The sequence below is a fragment of the Onychomys torridus genome, chromosome X (genome assembly GCF_903995425.1).
Source record: "Onychomys torridus chromosome X, mOncTor1.1, whole genome shotgun sequence".
NCBI classification, from domain to species: Eukaryota; Metazoa; Chordata; class Mammalia; order Rodentia; family Cricetidae; genus Onychomys; species Onychomys torridus.
The window spans coordinates 90,440,095-90,461,238 of NC_050466.1; the positions used below are offsets into that span (position 1 = coordinate 90,440,095).

At 41.5% G+C, this 21,144-nt stretch overlaps 1 protein-coding gene across 3 annotated transcripts in view; it reads left to right on the forward strand.

The window, feature by feature from the left end:
* The first annotated feature begins 2,806 nt into the window (after window positions 1-2,806).
* The window catches only part of Ogt (O-linked N-acetylglucosamine (GlcNAc) transferase), a 42,340-nt gene continuing 24,002 nt past the window's right edge, over window positions 2,807-21,144 (forward strand). The window contains exons 1-5 of one of the 3 annotated variants that reach the window (XM_036174060.1): window positions 2,807-3,076; window positions 5,876-6,056; window positions 6,853-7,096; window positions 14,360-14,428; window positions 17,859-17,975. In XM_036174060.1, coding sequence (XP_036029953.1) covers window positions 3,040-3,076; window positions 5,876-6,056; window positions 6,853-7,096; window positions 14,360-14,428; window positions 17,859-17,975 — 648 coding nt within the window. In that variant the 5' untranslated portion in view covers window positions 2,807-3,039. The remainder of the gene's footprint in view (window positions 3,077-5,875; window positions 6,057-6,852; window positions 7,097-14,359; window positions 14,429-17,858; window positions 17,976-21,144) is intronic. The other 2 variants (XM_036174062.1, XM_036174061.1) reach the window with 2 other exon arrangements.

The window sequence follows — 21,144 nt, forward strand, 5'->3', positions numbered from 1 at the left end:
CTTTTCACTGTTATTCCAGCTGCTTTTCATCAGAGCAGCCACCAAACAAATTTGCATTTCCCAATTCACTGGCTAATGGTGGCTATACTACTATAAAACTGGTTTGTTTTTTCTTTAATCTTACTCCAATTTAAAAAGGGAGGGGGGGGGGAGAGGCCAGTGAAATGGTTCAGCCTGAGTTCAATCCCCAAACAAAGTTTTCCTTTGACTTCCACTCCATACTGTTGCATGCACACTGTGGCACATGAGCCCACACACATCATACACGCAACAACAATAGTATATTAAAAACAATTTCTGGAAATCTTTTCTTTCTGGAAGGTTTCAAGACCAGTTTTTATTGTGACTGGCTACAGACTCCAAGGGGCTCTAGAATAGTATCCCCACGCATCTGGAGAGCCTGGGGTGCTTCATCAATGTATTTTGTTCAGTTCAGCTTCATTTAACCTTTGGAACACTCTTCCAGTGTTTGCAAATGGGAGCCGCATGGCCCAGCTTCCTCCGGCGATGGTATTGCTATGAAAAGTGGGCTTTTCTTTTTCTTTTCTTCCTTTTTTTTTTTTTTTTTTTCCGGAGCTGAGGATCGAACCTAGGGCCTTGTGCTTGGTAGGCAAGCGCTCTACCACTGAGCTAAATCCCCAGCCCCGAAAAGTGGGTTTTAAGCCAGATTTCTGGGGATATTACAAGGGATAGGGAGGTAATACACCATCATTGGTGTTAGAGTGGTAGTGTCTGGGATTAGAATCGAAGCTGCTGATATATTTACAAATGACTCCAAATTTTGAATTTCTGCATAGTAAAGAAAAAACAAGTGTAAGGAGAACAAAAGCACCACCTTCAAGGAAGTGCCAGCCCAAGCCTTCATCGTCGGCCCTCCAGTCCCAGGTGGAGGTCGCCTTTCCAGACAGTAGAGTCAAATGGATTTCATTAAAACAGTCCTCAGTATTACTGTTAAGTGACTTTTTTGGGTTTACCTAACCGGACTTGACGTCCCCTGAGGGCAAAGATTTTCTCTTTTCCCTTGTATGTTTCCCACAGTGCTTCGAATATAGAGATGTTAGTAAATGTTGCTTTATTGGCTGAAGAAAGTTTGCTTGACTGCGAAGTTCCTGGAACCGAACCTCCCAGGTGCTATTGGGGACCGGCTCCTGGGCCGGTTCTTTGAAGGGGCTTTCCTTGCTGAGCTGCATCAGCTTCAGAGAACAACTGCTTTCACAGTAGCGAAATATCTAATAACAGCCTGGGAATTCTCTCAGATAAGGGAAACCCAGACCAGTTTTCTATGAGTCAAATAGCTGTCGGACTGGGAGCATGCCCTGACATTCAACAAGTTTTACTTAACTACCTTGCATTAATCAGGAAGGCCTAAGCATCTGCTGCTTGTAGATTCTGAGAGAGCTGTTCTTAAAGAGGAAAAGCTGAAAGCATTTACTGAAGGTGGCGCACTTGGTGGGGGAGGGGCTTGCCAGGTATATCAAATGAATAGATAAGGCTGGTGTACCAGAGAGTTTGTGTGATGAACCTTCTTTTTCACTACATGCTGTGATTCTATGGGGCGAAAATTAATATTATCAACTTTCTTTACACTCATATCCAGGGTTCAGTTTGGTCAGCGATTCCAAGAAATTGAAGCAGCATTTGAGGACTTATTTTTTTATGTCGCCAAGGGACTAGATAGCAAACATTTTTACACAAGCTCACTGATTTTTCTTACATCAAAGAGTTTTTTAAACAAAAAGGCTCTCTAAGTGATCTAACTATAGCCTCTAGTGGCTTGTAAAAATCGCTTGCTGATGTGACAAGTTATCTTAAAATTTTCTAGGAACAAGGCAGGAGATATAAATTAATAATAATAGGACAAAATGTCTGAACGCTGCACTTGAAACCATAGGAGGATCCTAAGAGCTATTTTGTCAAAGGAAGGCAATTCGGGATTCACTGTAAATGTGGAGTTTAAGCAGATGGTAAATGAACGCAATTAGTATTGTTGAATTGCCTTAAGCTCAATGGCATTCGCGGACCATAACGATTTGCAGAGCTGTTGTGCTAAACGAAGTCACAACTCAGAATCAGGAATTTTGACGAAAACGAATCGTCTTTAACATTTCTACGGTTGCTTTTGGCATGTAAACTCGCCGCAGGTCCCCGAGTAATTGAGCATTTACTCTGTTACTGTCGACTATTACTCTCCCGAATACCACAACGATTTTGAATTTTCAGGCTATATGGTTCAAATCGGACACATTTAGGTTCACTCAGCTCAGGGAAAGTTATCATTCTTTCTCATCAAAGTACTTAAATTCATGGGTGGAGTCCGAATCAATAAGCATTCAAATTGGTACCGGCTCCTCCATCATTTTGAACAGTTCCGTCTCGGAAATACAATTATTCGCATCTATTTGCTTAGAACTGACACACTGGCCATGTAAACTACCCATTTTCTTACGAATGGAGTTCATTAAACTTTTCTAGACGTCTCTGGCATTCCTGCTAACATCGACATCAATGACCAGGTAGACTCCTACTTTAGCACTTGCCCCCGCGCCCCCCAAAAATGTAATCGACATGCGTTTTTGCCCTTCCGCCTCTCTCTTAAAAACTTGCAGGCTCTTGCCCCACAGGGTGCCCTCAACCCGGAGTTGCCTTGACAAGGTTGTCGCATGCGCTCTCTATTAGTCGTGTTTGTCGCAATGGACCTTGGGCGGAAGGTTACGTAAGAGCAAGTGATTTTGATTCCAGTCATTTGATCTGTAGTCTTATTACGCGCTACCTCCGCGGGGTACTTGATTGTAACAGAAAGTAGTTCCGGCCTGTGTTGTTTCGATCGAGGAGCCACCGCCGCCATTTCAAGACAGTGAGAGGTAGATGTCTAACAAGAGTTCCTAAGATTCGAGTCCAGTATCTGCTGCCGCCCGTTAAGCCTTCCAAAACACTGATACGGCTGCTGCCTTTTTCCTGCTACCTCTAGAAACATTTTTGCCAGTAGTGGCGGCAGTAGAAGCAATTACCCCCTTACTGCTCTATTTCAAGAAGCTCCAGATGGCGTCTTCCGTGGGCAACGTGGCCGACAGCACAGGTACCAGTGTCCCATTCTACTTTGGCAGACATCCCTTTGGGGTCTGGTGCCGTTTTGTATCTCTCATCACTCCCTTCCCTCTAACCATCCCCGTTAAATCAGTGGCATTGCTGAACTCTCGAGTTCTACTGCCATCTGATCGGGGGTTGATGCTGTCGTCCGTTCCGTAAACATTCCCTCGTTGCTTGCTTGCATTTTGCTTGTTTTTGGGCCTTTTCGTTGTTGTTTTATCCCACCAGTGTTCTAGCCTTCTCTCTCGGGACGCTTTCTAGCACACGTGTGCGCTTAGAATGTCTTGGAATGGGCTGCATTGGAATTCCTGCTCTTTCTGTCTCCATCGCAACTGCTTTCTCCCTCAATTCCAGCTTGTCGCTCCCGCCCCCGTGCACTTCCACTTCCCACCTTCCCATCCTTTTTCCCTTGGCCACATTTAGTCCCACTCTGCCAGTCTGGGGCGGGGGTGCTATTTTGATGTAATCTAAGCCTCACTTTGCATCAGGCAAAGACTAGCGAAAGCTCATCGATGTGCTTCCAAGTAACCTTAAAAAGAGGGGACCTTGAGTCCGCACGCCTGCCAGCCAGCGCCTTCTGGTGTTCTTGGGTTGAGCGGCCCCGGTTTAGGTTGGAAATTTCCAGGGGTTCTCCTAGCCATCGCCCAATTGCACCCGCTGCTCCCGTCCTGAGTTTCCCACCCCGTCAGCCCTCCCCGCTCGTGGCAACCACACCCTTTCTCTGCGAGTGTGCCAGCCCGACGATCGTTTCTTACCCTTGGGGAAGAAACCACCTCGGTGCGTGCTTGGCATCGACCACCCTCCTGCCCGCCCAATTCTCTCTTTGTGTCACTTTCTCAATGTATTCCTCCGCCGCCGCCTCAGGGTTTTCACCCCCATTCTTTAGCCCAGTTATCTCTTTATTCATAGGGTGTGTATTTTTTTTTTTAAGTTTCCATCCTTGCTTGAAGAGTTTGTAAAGCACCTGGAGTGTAGCTGCACAAGTGCAAAGCGGTTGCCCCTTTTCGACAATTCATTCCCGAGCCTTCGCTACTGAAAATAAGAAAACAACCAAACTGTAGGATTGTCCTTCAACTGCCTTTCATGATTGAGGCTATTTGGGGCGGGAGGGAGTGAGGAACAGAGCTGCGCTTCTAAGGTTTCCAAGAGGATATTGTTTTTTTGTTGTTTCGCAGTTGTGTCAAGATTTCAGTTGCTTGCTTTAGACATTGTGCGATAATAAATGGATGAATCTTCAATAGTATCTCATCCACAATTGACGGGAGTGGGATTAATAATTAGTCCGATCCCCGCCTTCCCGTTTTCCCACAGTGATTTTCAAAGATTTAGGATTCCGTGTTAGATTTTTGTAAGGGCTTGTCCTTTTCTGACTGTTAACTTTATTTGAGGAAATGGCCAGTATTAAAGGAGCAGATAAGCGACTTGGATAAGTGCCGACAAGTAATGCGCTAAATTTAGGAGCTAGCAAGTGCTGCATTCTTGTCTAAAATGTAATTTTCTAGTTTATCTTAAAGCTCCGACCTCAGATTTGGACACAGATATTCCCGGTCTTTGTTTTTGTGGTCAGCTGTGCATTCTGTTAGGAAATTGCTTTCTAGGGTATCCAGAGCACTCATCAACTCTGATAGGGGGAGCTTGGCTTAAATTTGAGCTTGTCCCCATGACCTTGGTAAAATTATGTACTACTAGGTCTGTGGTTTCCCATTCTAACCATCTAGATAGACTAGAGTGTTATGGTTGAATTTCTACTTAATCATTTATGAGAGAAATGTTTACAGCTGAGCCTTAGGCATGTACCTTGGCTTCAGCTTCTCATTATCAAGTCCCACAGAACAAAAGTATTTTTTGTCGTTTATTTTATATTTTGCCCAGTTTTCTATATTGTAGCATTTTTAAACTATTGAATGGTAGGTTGCCTGGATCTTGTACAGGGTTGTTTTCAATGTCCTAATCCTTCAGTGAGAGCCGGGAACACAGTGGAAAACGTTAGCGCTAAGGAAGCGTAGGTGGGATTTAGCTAATTTGGTCTTCTTGTGAGTCGTTGCCAGTAGAGGAGCAGCAACCTTTGGGTCTTTGTTTAAAATGTTCGGTGAACCCATTAAATGCTTTAACCCTTGACAGATTCTAGATTATCAGCTGCTTTAAAAGTGAAAGTAGCATTTTGACTTTGAGTTGTTTTCCTTAGGCTTGTTTTTAATTGTTGCTCTTAAAAAATATAGCTGGTCTCCAAAGCGAGTTCCAGGAAAGGCACAAAGCTACACAGAGAAACCCTGTCTCGAAAAAACAACAAACAAAACAAAAACAAAAGCTGTAAAACTCACAGTATAAAGAGTTATGGAGACACCTGGTGTCACCTACACCGAGAAGGTGTTAGAATATCCCAGCCCTTACAAACCCAACTTGAAATGTAGGACGAAATATTGTTAGCATTAGGTTGGTTATTCTGACAAATCTTTGTAACTTTTGCAGATTTCATGTTTAATGTTTTGTGTCAGTATGCTAACTACCTGTGATTTATAGTTCAAAACTACACAATTAAAGACTCTCATTTGGAAGTAAATATTACTGTGGTTTAGAAAAGGAAGCTTTAGTAATGGGTGAATTTGAAGAGATCAATTCTGTAGATTGGGGCTTTAAATAAAACGCAGAACACTCTAGTGCTTTACATAGTTTCAAGCATTTTCATCTTTAAGTTTAATTTACCATATTTTTACATTTTTTTTTGGTTTGCATTTCTAACTTTTTGTTTTCCCCCCTCCTTCCCTCAAATGTTTTGATGATTCTCCAGAACCAACGAAACGTATGCTTTCCTTCCAAGGGTTAGCTGAGTTGGCACATCGAGAATATCAGGCAGGAGATTTTGAGGCAGCTGAGAGGCACTGCATGCAGCTCTGGAGACAAGAGCCTGACAATACTGGTGTCCTTTTATTACTATCATCCATACACTTCCAGTGTCGAAGGCTGGACAGGTAGGAGATGTCGGGGAACCTGCCTGGGGTGCTGAGCTTAAGAAGTGAGAATGAAATATTTGAACTTGAGAGTTTTCCAGTGCTGGCTTTCATCTGAGCCACCAACGCACAGGTGCTCTTTTTTTTTTTTTTTTTTTTTTTTTTTGTGCTCATTTGTGACATGCCTAGCTGCTCGTTTTTTCTCCCCTGTTTTGTGGGGTTGAGCACATTATCAGTATGACTAGGTTTCCCCCCTAGATTTTATCACTTGGGGCTGCTGCTTTATTAATTCTTTTCAGATAATTATTCTGAAGAGCATCCAGACCTGTCAGCTTAAGGGACTCTGGTAGGAGGGACAGATGTAGTTCAAGTTGGAAATGCCCTCATTATATTGTTGCTTTTAGCTAATCACTTGAGTTAATCAAAAGAGAAGAATTTGTGCTTTGGATCTTTTTAGTAAGTTGTCATTTTGGCACACTTAGGCATTGAAGATGTGTGTCATTAAATCTTAACAAATGGAAAATGAGATTCATGCACATAGCATTTTTATTCTTGATGTTAATGATTACGTTATACAATAGCAGTTTGGTGATAGATTCTAATAAGAATTTCCTCACATAAGAACCAGCTTTCCTATATGAAATCTGGACATGCTCATCTTAGAAAAGTTTTAGTTTTCAAACTTTTCTTGTGTATTCTGGTTAAAGGGTAATGTTCCATAGAACAGGATTTTCGGAAACTGTTATGGTTGCGGATGAGCCATGCCTCCTCTTTTCTAACATGCCTATCCATGCATCAACGCTTTCCACTTTTCCAGATCTGCTCACTTTAGCACCTTGGCAATTAAACAGAATCCCCTTCTAGCAGAAGCCTATTCGAATTTGGGGAATGTGTACAAGGAAAGAGGGCAGTTGCAGGAAGCAATTGAGCATTATCGACATGCCTTGCGGCTCAAGCCTGATTTCATTGATGGTTATATTAACCTGGCAGCAGCCTTGGTAGCAGCAGGTGACATGGAAGGAGCAGTACAAGCTTACGTCTCAGCTCTTCAGTACAATCCTGTAAGTAAAAGTTTATCAGTTGTTTCCCCTTCCTAGCAATCCAGAAAACAAAAAACATCATTTGATACTTTAGATGGGAAAGAAAGTCAAGAGTTGAGATATGTTTAATATGTTTATGTACTTGAAAGATGAAATAGGTTTGGCTTGGTCTGCATGACGTTAAGAAAAACTACCCTATTTAAAAAGTTAAATAGCATAAAAATGATCCTTACCAAAAAGCTATATCGGCCTGGTGGTAGTGGTGGCAGTGGTGGCGGTGGTGGCCGCTGCGGCAGTGGCCGCGCCACCCCCACCGCACACCTTTAATCCCAGCACTTGGGAGTCAGAGGCAGGCGTATCTCAGTGAGTTCGAGGCCATCCTGGTCTACAGAGTGAGTTCCAGGACAACCAGGACTGTTACACAGTTTCGAAAAATTCCCAAAACAAAACAAAAAGCTGTATCAATTCTGTACTGCTAATAAAACACAAGTCACATTTTTTTGTGCTATTTTAGTGAACTTTGGGTAAATTCTGATGGGTATGTACAACATTTCTTGATTGTTCAAGGAATGATGGGTAAAAGACCTTTTTTTTTTTTTTTTTTTTAAATAAAGCTGAGGATTGAACCCAGGACCTTGTGCTTGCTAGGCAAGTGCTCTACCACTGAAGACCTTTTTTTTAAAAAAATATTTTTTATAATTAATTTAATTTTACATATCAGCAATGGATTCCCTTGTCCTCCCTCCTCCCACCCTCAGCCTCCCACTCCAATCCAACCCCCATTCCCACCTCCTCCAAGGCAAGGTCTACCATGGGGAGTCAGCCCAGCCTGGCAGACTCAGTTGAGGCAGGTCCAGTACCCTCCCCACACCAAGGCTGAGCAAAGTGTGTCAGCATAGGCCCTTGGTTCCAAAAAGCCAGCTCATGCACCAAGGAGGGTAAAAGATCTTAATCTGTAATATAAATTTTTTTTAAAAAGTTGCTAGTATATTAGTGATATGTACAAAACAATCTCAATATATCTCCTCCCCCAATATAGTTAAAAGTAGTAGAATCAAGGCAATTATACATCCAGACCAGACTTTGCATTAGTTCAATTCTTTTTTAATCTAAATTGCATGTATTTTCAAGGGAGCAAGTATATTCTGGTTGACAGATATTAAACTCATACTGTATTAGACTCTGGGAAAGATCACAATATAGCATGTGAAACAAAAAATTTTTAAATAAAACACAGGGATGTAAAACTTGCCCTGGAAACTGTTGATGTAATTAAGGGAAAGTGGCTGGAAACTTTGAAGAGATAAGTGTTAGGGATGGGGGTGGGTCTTGGCAGCCTGAGCATATGCTTGAGCTGGGTCAACATTGACTTTGCAACAACCCTGGAAGTGCTTAATGATTAACTGGTACAGCTGCCATTATCGAAAGTCTTCTACAAGCTCAGACACTGCTGCATCAGTCTCTCTGGATCTTTACGGTGATCCTTTGAGGAGGATGGCATTATTTCCAGTTTTACCAATAATAAAAACCCCAATAGACTTCGTTATGTAATTTTCTTGAGATCATGTAGCTAGCAATAGTGAAGTGGATGTTGAAACTTGAAGTTGAGTTATTGAAGCAAATGTTGACATGAACAAAAAATGAAAGCTAAAAAGGGCCTTCTGTGCCGAAAGGCAGCCCTTGTGCCAGCCTGGAAACCATTCTGCATATATGCCTGGCTCTTGACTCCCAGTTTTGGTTTGTTTGTTTTTTGGTTTCTCTTGTGTAGCTTTGTGCCTTTCCTTTAACTCACTCTGTAGACCAGGCTGGCCTTGAACTCACAAAGATTCGCCTGCCTCTGACTCCCGAGTGCTAGGGTGTTGGAATTAAAGGCATGCGCCGCCCACCACTCGGCTATTCATTGAGTTTTGTTTTGTTTTGTTTTTTGAGCTGAGGATCAAGCCCAGGGCCTTGTACTTGCTAGGCAAGTGCTCTACCACTGAGCTAAATCCCCAACCCCTTCATTGAGTTTTTAACCTAGTAAGAAATTGCATAGGCTTGCAGATAATGAAAGTAATTTCTTACAAAGTCTTTCAGAAATTCTTCGTGTATATTTGAAATTCGAGTTCATTTGTAATTTTGATTGCAGTCCTATCTAGTTACTAACAAAGTTGTAGGCAGCTAACCTTCAGTGGCTGCATTTGGGGCTTGGACTTGATTCTTTATAAGGCCCAGGATAGTACTTTGTTTTCCTTCAGTAATCAGGGCTAGGTTTCTCCTCTACTTGTTGACTGTAAACTCAGCTTGGCTCTCTTGCACAGTTGTAATCTTGGTTAACTTTACTCTGTTAATTTATTTTGACATTGGGTCTTAGTGTAGCCTAGGCTGGCCTCTAACTCACTAAGTAGTTGAGGATGACCTTGAACTTCTGATTTTCCTGCCCTTCCCCAGTGCCCAGTTTATATGGCCCTGTGGATAGAACCCAGGACTTTGTGCAGGGTAGATAAGCACTCTTCACTTGAGGTAGATCCCCAGTCCTGGCTCAGGTTTTTAGTTGCCTGTCTGTATAGAAGAGAGTTACCTTTGCTGACAGTTTACCAGAGGATTATATTGAGAAGGGAAATTAAATTAAATCGAGAAACAAAGCCATGCTACTATCTAAATATATGCTGCACATAGTTTGTATTGTTAAATCTCTAACCTATTAACAGGAAATTTAACATCATGTACTTCCAAAGGAAGATAACACTAAAACAATGAGTTTACTTCTTAACGGCATTAGGGTGGCCCCTACCTGGCTCTGTTTCTTGTAGGGAGAGATGCTAGCTACTTTTATTTCTCTGTTCTTCTTCTTCTTCTTCTTTTTTTTTAAAAATTATTTAACTTTATTTTATGTGCATTGGTATGAGGGTGTTGGATCCCCTGGAATTGGAGTTACAGACAGCTGTGAGCTGCCATGTGGGTGCTGGGAATTGAACCCCGGTCCTCCAGAAGAGCAGCCAGTGCTCTTAACCTCTGAGCCATCTCTGCAGTACTTATTTCCCTGGTCTTTTTTTTTTTTTTTTTCTTTTCTCGAGACAAGGTTTCTCTGTAGCTTTGGAGCCTGTCCTGGACTAGCTCTGTAGATAAGGCTGACCTCGAACTCACAGAGATCCACCTGCCTCTGCCTCCGAGTGCTGGGATTAAAGGCGTGTGCCACCACTGCCCCAGCTGGAGAAATTCTTATTTTGGTTTTGTAGAAGTGAAAAATTAAAATGTTAAATTCATTTTACTGAATTTTTTCAGCAGTGCTTCTCTTGTAAGTTTGTTGATATGTCAATTTAAAACTTAGTCTGTGACTGTATTACAGAAACTTTGAGATACAGCTGTTCCATATTTTTATATTTGGAGCTGCCTTCTGTAATGTTCTGTGGCTGAAATTTTCGTTTGTCATATTTTAAGGCACTGTTTCCTCTAGTGTTCTTTCTATGTTGGCTCATTAGAATTGCCCATACTTGGCAATCCCTTTATACATTATGCATACAGTTCTCCTTTGTGTGATAGCTGTGAAGCTGGGTGTGTAAGTGCTTGGGAAGTTGTTTCTGCTTGGATGGTGGATAATACAATGCTGAGAGTGACTGGGATCCCATCATGTGTTACTGTCGTGTTGATTTTGTTCGTGTGAGATAGCTGAACTAGGAGAAAAGCCTTCCATTTCTACTTCTCTCTATTCTTTTTGTTAAGGTTGCTGGAGAGGGTCACATGTAAATATTCAAGTGCTGCTTGTGTACAGTGCTTGGTGAGGAGTTGGGGAATGTGTTCTGGAGGGGTTACCATGTGAGAAGAGAAAGGAAAAAATGACACAAGTTCCTCGGGTGATGATTGTTGGAGAGTATTAATCGGAGGACTTCCTGGAGAGGTGCTTAGAACCTAAGCATTCTGTAGGAAGGTAAACAGCAAGTAGACTTAGCAGGCTGAAGAGGTGAGTAAGTAGGAAGGAGACGTGCATGTCGTGAAACAGTCAATTGGAAGACTTCAGAAGAATAGGGGCTGCCGAGTTTGAATTGAATTTGAGAGGTAGTTGAGAACCATTGGAGGTTTTCATCAGCCCGATTTTCCTCAGTGTGTGTCTATGTAGAGGGTCCAGAGGTGGAACATTAAGAGGAAAGCCGCTGGAAACAGTTGTTAACCAGGGAGGGGAGAGTTACATAAGTATACCTTATTTCTGGTTCCTTTAATCATACCGTTTTTTCCCTTGTTTTTGATGTCCTAATCTTTTAAGTCTCTACTCAGCTATGAAGGTCCAGCTTAAATCTCTTTGAGAGTGTGTGTCTAACTTATTTTCCTTGGTTTTAGATATATTATTAAATCAAGATTTTCATAAATATTAACTATGGATGGGCAGAATGAGCCAGGTTTAAGCAAAGTGATTCTCTTAGGTACTATTTTGATTTGACAGATTAAGCAGAATTTGACACAGGGTTTTGAATGGACTTTTGGAGAATTACAGTGTTCTTGTATTTTGTAGACATTTTAAGTATTCATACATGTGTGTGTGCATGACTATGTGTAGATTTGAATTTCATGATTATATTTATTATTTTGGTTTTTTAAAAATATTGTGTTTGTTATGTATATGTATGTTGTGTCTGTGTACATGGAAGCCAAAAGGAGGTGTCAGATCCCCTGGAGCTGGAGTTATAGGTGGTTTACAGTTGCCTAATATGGGTGCTAGGTATTGAACTCAGGTCCTCTGGAAGAGTAGTAGCATGTGCTCTTAACCATTGAGCCATCTCTCCAGCCCTAAGTTCATAGAAACTAGCTGGTAAAATTATGTAACAGTGGATAAAAATATATAGGTGGGGCTGGAGAGATGGCTCAGTGATTAAGAGCACATACTTTATCTTCTAGAGGACCCGATTTGAAATCCCAGCACCCATGTCAGGCAGCTCATAGGCACCTCTAACTCCAGCTCCAGGAGAATGCAATACTTCTAGCCTCTGAGGGTACATGCACTGACGTGTACAGCCCATATTCAAAATTAAAATAATAAAACAAATCTTTAAGAAAATACAGCCTTGGGCTGGATAGATGGCTCAGAGGTTAAGAGCACTGGTTACTCTTCCAGAAGTCCTGGGTTTAATTCCCAGCAACCACATGGAGACTCACAACCATCTGTAATGGGATATCATGCCCTCTTCTGGTGTGTGTATACATAATAAATAAATAAAAAAAAAAAAAGAAAGAAAAATACAGCCTTAAGCCAGGCAGTGGTGGCACCTTTACCCCAGCACTTGGGAAGCAGAGGCAGGCGGATCTCTGAGTTCCAGATCAGCCTAGTCTACAGAGTGAGTTCCAGTACAGTCAGGGCTACACAGAGAAACCCTGTCTCAAAAAACAAACAACAAACAAAAAACAGCCTTTAGGCCCTTAGTTATTTTTTTATTATCATTGTTTTTTAATTTTTATTATTTATCTTAACCTCCATTTCTCAAGTACCTCCACATTCACCTTAGATTTCTTTTTTTAAAAAATATTTTATGTATGTAAGTGACCTGTCTTCATGCACACCATAAGAGGGCGCCAGGTATCATTACAGATGGTTGTGAGCCACCATGTGGTTGCTGGGAATTGAACTCAGGACCTCTGGAAGAGCAGCCGGTGCTCTTAACTGCTGAGCCATCTCTCCAGACGTTAGTTATTGTAAGTGTTTCTGATTTTTGTGGCTCACAACAGCCATAGAAATTGGTGAAACTCTAACATATCCCCCACTAAAAAGTAGTAGAGGGAGCCTGTGTAAGCAGGTTATTTAGACATAGCCTGCCAAACAGAGGGCTACCTTGTTAAGGTTCAGAGGAGGAAACCTACACAAAGTAAATAGCAAGATTATAGAATTCATTATTTCTCAGAACACAAATAGGATTCCAAAGTGCTTAGACTAGTTACAGAAGATTAATGAATGGTACCTGTGAATTGTTTGCATGTTTTGTTTATTTATTCATGTATTTAGAGTCAGTCTGATTCTGTAGTGCAGGCTGGCCTAGAACTCACTATGATATTAACTGAGGTTGGGGGTGGGGCTTGAACTCATGACTCTTCCTGCCTCAGTTTCCCAAGTGCTGGGATTATAGGTGTGTGTTACTGTGCTTGGTACATGAGATGCTTTGAGGATTACTATCAGCCTGTTCTTAAGGCCACTACAATACTCCTCTGAAGCATCGATCACTGCTTGAGGGGCGGCTCATGGAATTGTCCCAGTTTAGATAGCCATTACCTTTTTGGATCATCTAGTGGGTGACAGTAAACAATACAGAGGTAGTTTATCATAAAACTAACCGGTTCTGGAAACCACTATACAGTTGCTGGAAGAATAATATACATGATAGTTCTTTGGAATAGTTAATAAGATCTCACTTTGTAGGATTTAATTTTAAGGTACTTTCACCCACGTAACAGTTAGGGGTGGTAAACGTGCCACATATTGCCATTATCTCTGCCTGTTATTGACTGATAAATTCCACTGGCAAAAGCAGACTGTGCAAATAAAAATTTAAGCTGACTGTCTGTTGAGCGTGTCATCTGATGAACAGACTTGGTGTGTCAGGGCTAGCAGCACAGTTGAGCTGCTAATAAAAAGAGTCAACCGCTTTTCATTATTCACCCACTCAGCTCTGATGGCACTTAATTCTAAAGAGTCATCTAGTGGCAGGTGGCAGCATTGAGGCTGTGGCTGGATGGTAATCCTCCTGCCTAGGTATGAAATGAAGTCAAAGTTTCTAAAGGGTAGGTTTGTTGACAGCTAAGCACTTGCTAAGTGCAGCGCTGTTTTTTCCTGCTGTGGAAAATTTTTGGTCCTTGATGCAGGAGTGATTCATCATAACCTTGAATAAAACAGTTGAATAAATATTCAATAATTTTTTTTTCCAACTGGGTGATGTTTGGAGAGGAGAGAGCTCTAAAAGGTCTTGTAGTTGTAGTCTGTGTTTGAAACTGATGAGGACCAAAAGCATTTGAAAGGATGGTAGCCAGAACTGGAGCAGCAGCTGATGTCAGAACACATTTATATCTTTGTGGCTGAAGATAACGTTCATACTAAGTAGGAGAAGTAAATTCTGTAAATGTCTTGTAGATTCAGGTTAGATTTTCACCACCAGATTACTTTTGGATTTTCTGGGAATTAGAAGATGAATTGTGGGCCTATGCTTAAGTTTGTCAAGTGCTGCTTTTAATGGACAATAAATGGCAGAGCTAGATGTGTATAAGTGATGCTGGGATATTTTTGATGAAAAAACAGTATAACTAATGACAATATCTCTGGGTTTCTAGGATTTGTACTGTGTTCGCAGTGACCTGGGGAACCTGCTCAAAGCCCTGGGTCGCTTGGAAGAAGCCAAGGTAGGTGTTTGCTAGGACACATTTAAGCACTAGTTATGGAAACCTGTACCTTTTGCCAAGTCTTCAACTCTTCATTGAGCTATCTTCACAAAAATAGTCCTATGAAACTGAGGAGAAGTATCGGCATGACTTGCCTCAGACTAGAGCAGGACCAGGCTTTGGCATATCTGTTCTAAATCTGGGGGTAAAGTAAGAACGTGAGCATTGTGGAGCCTTTCTGCTGAGCTAGATCATCTCTATAACAGTGGGCTCCATCATGATCTTATGTGGGAATCAATAACATTCCTTCAAATCTGAGGCTTGCCTGCTAGTGACAAGCAGAGTGCCTGTGATTTGGCTCCAGACGCCTATATGATGCAGGTGCCATTGAAAACGCTGCTCTTCTAAGTCCTTTGTGGCTTGTAAGTGGAGAAGAATTTCATCCAAATGTTACCCTGTAATACTGGCATTTAAAATTCTTATTTAACCTTCCTCCCTTCATCTTCCTCACCCTTTTTACAATGGAAGAAAGGCTGTTAAAATATTGCAAATTATTGATTGGAACCTCCTGCCCCTCCTGTCCTCACTTCCTCCCCAAATTCCTTTTTCCTCTTTCCCCAATCCTAGTTGTCTACCTTCTTTTTCTTCCTCACTTCCTCCTTTTATTCCTCCCCACCCACCTCCTTAAAAAAATCAGAAGGACAAAGCTGGTTTGTTTGGGAAATGGACTGATCGAAAGAAAACTTGCCAAAGTGGAAAGGTGGCTTTTAGCATTCTGTGTTTCCAAATAATGAATTTGAACACCAGGTTGGGTTAATTAAAGCTTTTGGTATAATTTACAATTAAATTTATAAATGCAGTTGTCTTGTTACAAGCCACCTTACGCAACCGCGCTGCAGGGGTGAGGAGTGGGGAGAAAGCAGAATGCTTCTGAAACTCCCACCTGTCGCTCTGAGCCCCACGCGCATGCTAATGCGTGGAGTGTATGCGCAGCGTAGCTGTCTGTTTGCCTGCTCACCCAGGGAGGGAGAAGGCTTTTCAGCGCCACCTAATGTTAAAAGCACGAGTTTTTAAGTGCAAAACTCATAAATTCTGCCAACACTATGGATTAACCTTATGTCGGTTTCCAGCTGATGAACTATGTTGATTTCAATCGTAGCTGATAAAGCAATTGGTAATTTCTAGAACAAATATCTGATATGCGCCTATCAATTGTCACCCGACCAAGCGGACAGCTAACATGAATTGCACTTCACTGCAGCTTTAGACATCGGTTTAGGCTGAGACGTTGCGCCTGCCTTAGGTTGCTGACTTCTTTATTTCAGAGCTCTGGAGACACCTAGTTTGAAAAATGTCATTCTGGTTTTTTTTTGTTTTTGTTTTTGTTTTTGTTTTTTTTTTTGGTGAGAACTTAGTAAACCAGAAAATACTCTTGAGTGAAATGCAATGTATTTCTTTTGTAATCAGTGCATTTAAAAATTCAAGCCAGCATACATTCCTAGTAGATGGCAGCAAAATTAAGTTGTCTTTGTAGAAAATGAAGAGCCTTTCTTCCAGCAAAAATCCCTGCTGTATGCAATAGCCCTGATTAACCCTGTCCCTTCTGCATGTTTCCCATGTTACAGACTTGAGACTGTCCTCATTCCCATATGTAATAGACATCCAAAGAATTTCAATTGCTTTGTTGAACTTTTACTAATGATCTTGTTTTTATTTTCTCTCTTGTTTTTGGTTTTTCACCATTGATATTGTATTTAGAAGGTTTCAGGTGGGTGAAACCTCCTATTCCATGCGTAAGGTGCCTCGCTGAAGGGAGCTCGAGGCCTGGATCTAGGGCAGACACACAACCTCCTCCTCCTCTTCCAGCAAGGAACGCACCGAAAAGTCACATGATGAGAAATATGGTAACGGGTTTGTAACTGCCACAGCAAAACAATTTGCCTCCATGCCTGAATCTTCTGTCTTGTGGCTTCAGAAACAGCTTAAAATAATTTTATTTACAAGCAAGTTATGTAAAAGAATGTTTTATATTATAGCCACAATTCTGTCAAAAATAAGTAAAAGTTAATTAAGATATTAAAATTATTAGATAATTTACTAGTAAAAGCTTCTAACTCTTCTTGTTGTTCATTTTTTTTCCTTTTTCTTCTTTGTTTGGATTGCAGCATTCTGCTCTTCTGATGATGCGCTGTGACCCTGCAGTAGCGCAAAGGCTGCGCAGCGTTAATGCGCATTGCGTGCGAATGAGCCCCTGTGAACGGTTGACTAGATGAGTAATCTGATTGACTGGCTCTCTCAGCCCTATTCTGTAGCCCTTTTTTTTTTTTTTTTTGATAAAATTGGTTTTTAACGTACTTTGAGTCCAAGTAATCTCATTAAGCAAATACTCTCTACGGGCCTGTCTAGTAGATTAATGGATCTGGTTGGCCGTTTGCTGCGTCTAGGGGTGTTCTATGTAGCGCAGCAGTACGCAGCGATTGCGCAGTGCGATGCTGTTAGGTGGCGCCAGCGATGTTTGCGCTCGCATTACAGGGACCTCAACCTAGGTGCAATCCTGCCATGTGAGGTTTTATTTTCTTCCTCCGCAGAAGAGAGGCGTGTGCTGTGGGTCTGAAGAGTCTGAAACTACAAACCTAAATGATGCTGACTGACTTGGCAAAAACATTTTTGTATGGCTCAGTAGCTTAGTTTTGATCTTAAGGAAGAAGAAGGTTATTGTGAGCAGCATTTCCCTCAACTTTTTTTGGTTTTTCTATAAAATGCATGATGAGAGATTGAAGGCTTGGGGAAGTTCTGTAGGAAAGAAACTTTTTGTTGTTTGCTTTGTCTCCTCTCCCACCTTTCAGCTCATTTTGGAGCTGAGGATGATCTTGAATTTATGATCCTCCCAAGTGCTCAGATTACAGGCCAGTGCCCCCATACCCAGTTTAAGAAACCTGTTTTCTATTTTCGTTGATTATGAAATTGGGTGGTTTTTGTTTTTGTTTGTTTTAGTTATTTTTTTTTTTCTGTCTTATTATCTCTTAGCATTTTGCAGACCACCTTTTGGGAAACATAGGCTGGAGAAACTTAGACTTCATTGGTATCCTGTTGACCACCAGTCTCTCGAGCCCGCAGGTGTTCAGATAAGAGGAGTACGCATTAATGTTTCGCAGCGCCCAACCTCCCAGATGAGTCCCGGGATGAGGATTACTCTTTGGTTGGCAGAACTGAACATGGTGGTTTGCACTTGGGTTCTGGTGGCGCAGGCGCAGGAGCAGCCAGCTGTGGCAGCGCATTAGTTTTGGCGCAAGCGAGCCTATGCTGCAGGGTCACTTTTGGCTGGTCAGAGAAAAAATAATGATATCACCTTCTTCCCCCTCCCCAATCTTTTTTTTTTTCCCCTTTACAAATTTTCCCCTTTCCCCTTATCTCCTTCCCCTCTTGCCTTCTTTCATTAAACCCTCCTAAGGCATGTTATTTGAAAGCAATTGAGACGCAACCAAACTTTGCAGTAGCTTGGAGTAATCTCGGCTGTGTTTTCAATGCACAAGGGGAGATTTGGCTGGCAATTCATCACTTTGAAAAGGTTAGTCATTAATAATTGATATTTATGAATTGCTTATGTGTACAGAACGTTCTTACTAGAATAAATAGTAGGCATTTACTTAACCAGCTGTGCAATGTTTTTGTTTCCTGGACAGGACGGCAGCATTTGCAGGCGGTATATAATATGGCAGTTTCTGAGAGTATACATTAGTCATTGAAAATGCTTTTTCATTTATTATTGTTAGTTTTTTTTTTTAAAGAGAGACATTCTCTATAGAATGGTTGGGAACTTACTATGTGGCTCAGGTTGGCCTTCAACCTAGTGGCAATCCTCTTAAGCCTCCTGAGTGCACAGATGAACTACCCCATGTGATTTAAAATGCTACTTTTCCTCAGAGGAAGTAAGGTATCTATTTGGAGTGAAGCAATAGTATGGGTTATAGAGGCATACACTGAAGAATGAACGACACAGCTGGTTGCAGGAAGGGAGAATGTCATGAAAAAGCTGACTCCAAGTCTGGAATAGGAAATAATACAACATTCTCTGGAATAACTTGTCATACCAGAAAGCAAGGAAGTATCTGTTCGCTTATTGATACACTTGTCTTTTTCTTTCTCTCTCTTTTTTTAAAAGGGTCCCATTGTGTCGGGTGGTGGTGGCGGCACAGGCCTGTAATCCTAGCACTTGGGAGGCAGAGGCAGGTGGATCTCTGTGAGTTCAAGGCCAGCCTGGTCTACAAAGCGAGTTCCAGGACAGCCTCCAAAGCTACAGAGAAACCCTGTATTGAAAAACAAAACAAAACAAAACAAAGCAACAAAGGGTCCATAGCTAAGGAAGGCTTTGAGTTCAACTCTTTAAAGACTCATTTTTGTTTTTATGCCTGTGAGTGTTTTGCCTGAAAGTGTGTCTGTCACCATGTGTGTGCAGTGCAGAGGCACTGGAGCTGGAGTTAGAGATGGTTGTGAGCCACCATGTGGTTGCTGGGAATTGAACTCAGGTCTTCTGGAAGAGCAGATGTGTTCTTAACTGCTGAGCATCTCTCCAGCCCCGACCTTGAACTCTTAATCCTACCTTAGCCTCCCCAGTGCTGGTGTTATAGGTGAGTGCCACCACCTCTGGCTTTTATTTGAGAAATAACTATTCAGAATCTTTGCTCAGTTTTAAATTTTAAAGTTAATTTGCTCTCTTTGAGTTGTTTTATGTCTTTACATGTTATTGTCAGTCCTTTTTCAGATGAGTGAATGTAATATTTTTAGCGAACATGAGGTGTCTCTTTACTTTGATAATGATTTTCTTTGCTATGTATAGTTTTATATCATTAGATTTGTCTTTTTTGTTATTGTTGCCTGTGTTTTAAATACAAGCAAAAGAGATACTATGTGTGATCACACTTACATGTGGAATCTAAAAAAGTCAGTGTCAGGCTGGGGAGGTAGGCCAGCCAGCCTAGTCAAATTGATGAGCTCCAGGCTCAGTAAGAGACTCTCTCTGGCTCAAAAATAGGGTGGAGAATGATTAAGGAAGACCTGTAGCTCCAATTTTTGGCATCGACACACACATAAACTGACTGGCACATGCATGTGTGTGTGCTTATGGTTAGGACAAATCTCTCTCACCCGCCAGTCCCGCAGCCGCTCAGACCCAACTGAGTAAACACACAGAGACTTATATTGCTTAGTTCTTCTGTCTTAAACTAACCCATTTCTATTAATCTATACTTTGCCATATGGCTCCTGGCTTACCCCCATACCTTACATCTCCCTTGTCATGGCGGTGGCTGGCAGAGTCTCTCTGCCTCAGCCTTCCACTTCCCAGAATTCTCCTCTCTCCTTGTCCTGCCTATACTTCCTGCCTGGCTACTGGCCAATCAGTGTTTTATTTATTAGCCAATCAGAGCAATGCATTTAACATACAGAACATCCCATAGTACTTCCCCTTTTCTTTTTTTTCAAAAAGGAAGGTTTTAACTTTCACATAGTAAAATACAGATAACAAAACAATTATCAAGCAAGAATTACAGTTACAATATCTAGTCTATTTATAATAACTAGTCTATTTGTATTTGGCAAAATTAAAGAAGATATCCTATCTTATATTTGTGAGTCTAAGGTTTCATATCTAACTTATCTTTTATCATAACTAAAGAAAATTATAATTATCTAGTCTTCAACTACATCAAAGACCTCAGAAGGATATAATATTACCTGAGAAATGGGAGAAGGACACAAGCAACTTTCGGGAGTCTTGCAGGGTAGACAGAGACAGCTGGCAGCCTGGACAGTCACCTAATGTTCCTTTGTAAAGTTGTGAAGGGTATGTACATACATCAAACATGTGTGTACATACCCTTCCCACACATCAGTTTCACAGAAGCAGTAAGGTGGTTAATAGATTCTAGTGTAGATAAGGTTGAGGGTAGGGGTAGGAAAATATTTGTTAAAGGCTATACATTTGTAATTGACTGTGGAATATGCTTTAGTGAGTTATTACACTGGATGGGAACCATATTTGTATGTATTATATATTTCAAAATTGCTAAAAGAAGCTGGACACATGCCAGTTCAAGCCCAGGAGCCCCAAGAAAACGTAGTGAGAACTTGTCTCACTTGACAAAAAAGACTGAAAAGAAAAAAAAAAGGAAAAAAGAAAAGAAAAATGAAAAGATCTGGATATGTTGGCACAGGCTAATAACTCAGGAGCTTAAAGCAAGAGAGATTGTAAGAGTTCAAGGCTGGCCTGGGCTGTATAGAAAGGCTTGACTTCAACTAATAAGAGAAGAACAAACTCTGAAGAGGCCTGGTGAGATGGCTCAGTGGCTAAAAGTGCTTGCTCTGTGAGTGTGACACCTGAGTTCAGTCCCCAGAACCCAAGGTGCAGAGAGAGAACTGACCTCACAAAGTTGTCCTTAGACATGCATGAGCCCCACCACACACATACGTATACCCACAACAATAATAAATGAAATAGTTTTTAGTTAAAGAAACCTCTTCACATATATTTGATACAGGCATTATGTAGCCTAGACTGGCCTAGAACCCCTATCCTTTCACCTCTACCTCCTTAGTGCTGGGGATTATAGATGTATGCTACCAAGCCCGGTAAGACTAAATTTTTAAGGCAGGAAGTGGTGCCACATGCCCTCAGTTCTAGCAAAGGTAGGTGGATCTCTGTTAGTTCCAGGCCAAGCCTAGTCTACATAGAGAGTTCC